This window comes from Scomber japonicus, chromosome 17 (assembly GCF_027409825.1).
Source record: "Scomber japonicus isolate fScoJap1 chromosome 17, fScoJap1.pri, whole genome shotgun sequence".
In the NCBI taxonomy this organism is placed as follows: Eukaryota; Metazoa; Chordata; class Actinopteri; order Scombriformes; family Scombridae; genus Scomber; species Scomber japonicus.
Window position 1 is genome coordinate 31,892,992 of NC_070594.1, and position 6,000 is coordinate 31,898,991.

The 6,000-nt window shown below is 40.4% G+C and overlaps 1 protein-coding gene across 1 annotated transcript in view; it reads right to left on the bottom strand.

The window, feature by feature from the left end:
- The window catches only part of cd2ap (CD2-associated protein), a 72,652-nt gene that overhangs the window by 37,464 nt on the left and 29,188 nt on the right, over positions 1-6,000 (bottom strand). The window contains exons 3-6 of the mRNA XM_053337256.1: positions 4,539-4,716; positions 2,538-2,638; positions 1,978-2,104; positions 630-808 (exon numbers count right to left, since the gene is read on the bottom strand). Coding sequence (XP_053193231.1) covers positions 630-808; positions 1,978-2,104; positions 2,538-2,638; positions 4,539-4,716 — 585 coding nt within the window. The remainder of the gene's footprint in view (positions 1-629; positions 809-1,977; positions 2,105-2,537; positions 2,639-4,538; positions 4,717-6,000) is intronic.

Consider the following 6,000-nt stretch of genomic DNA (forward strand, 5'->3'; position numbering starts at 1 on the left):
AAAAATCAATAAAATGGATTTTACACCTGCTTTTCCCAGATATTGAAATTTCCGACATAGTTTCCTCTGCTGCAGTGATAAATAAATCAGGTGCAGCAGCTATTTGTAGAAATTTCCATTCCCTCTTCCCATATTTTACACCTTTAAACAGAAGGCCTTAAATTATATATGGCATAAGTTCAAACACACTGTATGCAGTGATGTTGCTTTTCTTTCATTTTGCCTGTGGAAAACTTTGGTTCTGCTGTTTAACACATAAGAATGAATACACTATAACTATTGACTGCTAAGATTAAAACAGGGCTGTAAATCTTTGTCAATTCTACACACTGTACCTTTAATTCAAAACACAAGGAGATACTGTCCATTGTTTCTTTGTACACTTCTTTGTGAAAAATCTGTCGTGTAATTAAATAGTGGAAATGTTTCAGAGAGAGGAACTTTCTCTTTACCTTTGCACAGATAATAATCTGTCTCTCTGTAAATGAATCATAATTTCACTTTTCAATACAATTCAGCTCCTCTCAACAATACTCTACAAAAATGATTCATTTCTGGTCAAAGTATGGAGCATGCAGTTCACCTTTGATAATGTTTTGTGTATTTGGTGCAAAGTTTGTGTCACTCACTCTCTCCTTCTTCTCCTCTGTTTCAGGGCTGGGCAGTCGGGCCTTTAGTTTGACCGACCCTTCTCTGAATATGTCTCCGAAGCCCACGCCTCGGATCTTCTTGGGCTGGGCAATCACTCCATTCCCTGAGGCTGATTGAGGTGACGTTGGGGTGGCGGTGCTTTCTATGCCGCTTCCATCTGGGAAAAGACAAGCAACCAATCAATCTACATTTGGAACGCTACACTGTGTTCTTCTCATCCAGCAGAAGGTAACCCAAAACATATGAATGAAAGGATTTGTTCAAAAAGGTTCAGTAGTTTCAGTTCAGTACCCTCAGTTTATCACAGATCTAATTCCAAACCTGATGAGTAAAGGCTGATTTATACTTCTGCGTCGGAGCAACGCCGTTGCTACGCCGTCGGAGCGACGCCATAGTTGTCCTTTCAAAGTTCTGCGTCAAGGAAACGTGTTGCTTGGGGGTGTGACTGTGTGTGTGTGTGTGTGTGTGTGTGTGTGTGTGTGTGTGTGTGTGTGTGTGTGGTTTCAGAGGAGTCTCTATCTATATCCTTGTTTATCTTCTGGTCACAGTAGCATGTAGCATTGCGCTATGTGTGCTAATAACAGAAAACACATACCTTTCGTTCATTATTAATAAATAAAGCAAGTGCCGGAGGAACTGACGCTTTGACCGGACCAATCACAGCCCTTGCGGTCCGCGTTGCCATGACACATAGTTAGGATTTTTTGGAGGTGCATGTCAGGCTACGGCGTAGGGGTCTGCGTCGACACAGAGACTTCTGCGTAGGTACGCCGTCGTTCCAACGCAGAAGTATAAATCAGCCTTAAGGGCACGATACCATCATACAATATCTAACCTTCATCTGCAGATCCTCAAATGTGCAAACACACTGCAGGCAGAGCTGTTTTAAAAAGCTGCTTCACCTCCCACTCACACAATGAGCAGACACAAGGCTCAGTCTAAACCTTCTTGTTGAGGCTTGTTTCTGCTGGGCTACAATCACATCTGAATAGCTTCATTACTACACTTCATTTTACTGAAGATTTATGGCCATAATGGAAGAAGAACATAAGAAATGAGGCTGTAATAAACCTGTAACAAATAGAGAATACATGTCTGAATGAATGACAGACACTGTTCTATCCAGTGTCCCTCAATGTTAGGTGTTGGGTCACCTTTGAGTATAACAGAGAGACTTAAAGTAAGAAAAACAAGATGACTGTAATCAGCAGCAGTAAATGCCCTCTTTGTTTGTTTTGGTATCATTCCACTCAAACCAAACATTGAATTCCAGAACTCTTGTGTTTTTCCAACTACTTGACATGTATGAGACCGTGCTGTGCTCACCGGTCTCGTCAGTGGCTGTGTCGTTGGACTCTCCGTCTTCTCCCGTGGCATCCAGCTCTTTGACGAAGTTGGAGGGGAAGAGACCTGACTTTCCGTTATAGAATCCGTTCCACCAGCCTTCCTCAACCTGCAAGCACAATACACAAGTGATCATTACTCTCATGATTCCCAAAAAGCAACTTTCTGAACAAGCCACATGTTTGGATTTGTTTTTTTTTTAAAGATTTGAAAATCACTCTTCAATTCCACCAAGGCAAAAAACAGGAAATCGGAAATTTTAAAAGCCAATTCAAACCATGAAATCATACCTCTTCTATAGATAAATATATTAACACTTAAAATGCTTAATCCTCTCTTACTTGTTCTGACTTGTTAGCACCACAAATAACAGTCAGTGTGTCTTCAGTGTAAAAACACAACATGCTTGTAATATTACACCTACACCAGTGTACTCACAGGTTCCCTCCCTCTTTTTTTCCCTCTCAACCTTCACCATTCCAAAATATAACAGTTAGATGAGAAGGTGGTGAGGTCATGTGACCTGGTTAGATTTAAAGTACCTCTTCGATGATGTCTATAATCTCTCCGACTTTCAGCTCCAGCTCGTCCTCGTTCTGCGGCTGGTAGTCAAACATCACCTTGCACTGCCTCTTCTTAGGCTCTGTGGAGACAAGAGGCGGGGCACAAAAAATACCAGTTAGTCAACCTACCTACTATGGTTTCACGGGTGTGTGCGTGTGTGCTAGCGTGTGTTTGAGCAGAACTGTGTGTGCGTGCGTGTCTCTCTCTCTCCGTAAGAACACCAAAGCGAGGTGTGAGAAAGCAAGCAAGGTGTAATTTCCAGAAAGTGGGAGGGCAATCAAGAAGAAGAAAGAAAAAATTATTAAAAATAACAGCCAACAAGGAACTGTGGGATTTTTCAGCTGGGTGATCCTGTGGAAAGCAGCAGACACACCCTGCTTAACAAGCATAGCTGCACACAGAACATTATACCAGCAAAGAGGAAATCACTTTTACATTTTTTAGCATTACTTAAATGTTCAATGTTCAATTTGTAGCATATTCTCAGTGGCAGCTTAATACACTGAACATCTGGTATAAAGTAGTTCAGTTATTGACTTGAGATGCAAGTTAATCTGAATCATCTGATCAACTCACTAACCAATAAAAAAAAAACCATTTAGATTCTGTTCAAAGCTGCAGTCATTCTTTTTTTGGCCACTTGGGGGCAGCAGAACAAGCTGTAAAAACAACACTGATCTATAATCACTTTATAAAAGTAGTTAAGGCAAACAGTTGTGTTTTTACACAGATAACAGAGCAACATTAGACAATTGTGTTCAATATATACTATTCTTTTTTCTTTTTTTCCTTTTGGCTTTGTTATGGTCTGAAGTCACATGTGGTAAATGGTAAATGGACTGTACTTATATAGCGCCTTTCTAGTCTTTGTGACACTCAAAGCGCTTTACATGACATGTCATTCACCCTTTCACACACATTCATACACTGATGGCAGGGGCTACCACGCCTGCTCATCAGGGGAATTCAACCATTCATTCACATTCATACACCGTTGGCACAGCAACGGGAGCAATTTGGGGTTAAGTGGACAAGGACAAGGACAATCTTCCAATTGGAGGACGACCTCTCTACCTCCTGAGCCACAGCCCTCTGTGACTCTTTGGCTGCTAAAGGCTCCATTATGTTCATTGTGTTTCTGTTTAGCCAGCAGCTTCACTAGTGTTGATCTAAATGTAGCTCAGATTGATACAACAATTCTCTGGATAAAAGTTCATTAAAAGGCCAAATGAATATATACATATCATATGTTTAAAATAATGTAAAATTATATGATCCTCCACTGCCTTAACAATAGGACAAAAATGATGCTTGGGGTCATCTATTTAGTTACACTTCCTGACATTTCACCAGGGTATAGGGTACATAACAGTCATTGCATGCAGGGTTTCTACCAGCTCTAGGCATCAGAAATAAAAAAAACCTAAACTGTGTTATACATGTAGTGTGACTCTTCAGAAGAATAGTTCAGTGTGTATGTTGTGGGTGTAGCAAGTGTGTGGTCAAGAAAGAGACAGAATACCACAAAGAGAGATGATATGTTATAAATATAGCTGTGAATGTAGCAGTGAATAAATGCAACAACTTCTCAAGATCAAAGCACAGTTCCTGTGTCTTGCTAGTCACTCAGCTGAAGTGAAGGGGGTTCGCCCCAAAGTAAGTAACCACTTCAGCCTAGGCTCGTTTAAAGTGGATCTCTAAATCTAAATATACTTTGATACCACCCAGGCCTAAGACAAATATAGGAAACGTTACCAATGCCTGTGTTAACAGTGCTGTTGTATAATTATACCCTTAAATGAGCCTGCTATTGTGTAATGATAGAAACACAGTAAGAGTAGACAGAGGAACAAAGACAGAGATGAACCTGTGCTTGTGATAGGATCTTTGAACAAGACTGGACATGGTGGAAGTATGCAACACACACACACACACACACACACACACACACACACACAGAGTAACCTGCAGCATCTTACTCTTAGCGGGTGCTGGTGGTTGAGGCAGGAATCCTCCGGTTGGGATGCCGATGGTGCTCATCCTCTGAACCAGGTTGGCTACGTTCCCGGCACTCTTCTCTCTCCTCACAGGCTGAGACATTTCTTCTTTTGGCTCACTTTTTGTTTCCTTGACCTCTTTGGAGTCCTTTTTCACTTCCTACAAAAAATGAAATAACAGCAGTGAATGGGAAGCATTTTCTAATGTTTCTATCCTTCCAAGTTCAAACATACAGGGTAATTGTGCAAGCTACTTCAGCTATATTCCTGATACAGTATGTTTCAATACTGATCAATACATTTCTTTCCATATTTTTAAATGTATTTAATTGCGTCAAATTTCATACAGATCATTTCAAAACTGGAAATCGAGTTTTGATTTATTTCACAGACACCACTTTTATTTTGTAAACTACTTTTTTTTACAGGTAAATGGATATATTTGTTAATTGTAGCATACAATCTCAGAACCCATCAGCTGCTGTCTGATGATGATTCAGCCTCTGGAGACAACGGCCAATATTTCGGGGGTTATCATGATAACAGATATCTGGGCCAAGACTCACTGTTTACAGTCCAATTAGCAACTTCAGGAGTGTCAGATAATATTTCAGATCATCTCTATATGTAAATGCAGATAGTTTGGTTTTTTTAAAACCAATAAAAAGCTAAATCATTATCTGATGAAAGCTGATTCTGAGATTGTGTGTTCTCCATCTTTTGCTCTCTTTACAGAATGTTTACCCACAAACTCAGCCTACAAACAGAAACCACAACCAAAATCCAGATCAGAAAATATAACTGAATATGAACCTGAACATTGACAGGTACAGATAAATGATAGACACAGAGAGGACACAGCTGACCTAATATTAGGGGTGGGCAAATTTCTCCATTATAAGATTATAAGTTGTCCCAATAACGTGGACGACTGCATCGACTAACAAAAGTCAAGAATCGATTATTTAAATGTTAGTTAATAATTTGATGTTGACGGACGACAAAAGCGGAACCAAACAGTGAAGGCAGCGCAGCAGTAGGACAGTCTTATCGGGTGCACACGCTAGAGTTAATCTGTAGTTCATCTTAAAAAAAGAAGCGACTGCAGCGTTTTGTTGATTGAATACCTTTGTAAGACGATCATGACGTTTACTGTGAACTTTAAACGCTGTCACACAGCTAACGCTAACATTAGCAGAGGTGCTAGCAGAGCAGCTGACCAACACACACTGCAACATGAAACAACGTAAACTCTGAGGTGAGGAAAATAACCTGGTGCTCAGTCTGTCTCACCTCTACAACCTGCAGCTGCTCAGTGTGTTGGACAGTGATGTCTGTCTCTGAGCTAACAGTACAGTAGAGACATGCTAACAAACAGCTGCACTACTAGCTCTATAATGTTGACTTATTTCAGTCCACTTATTTTAAAGTGAAGACATGTATG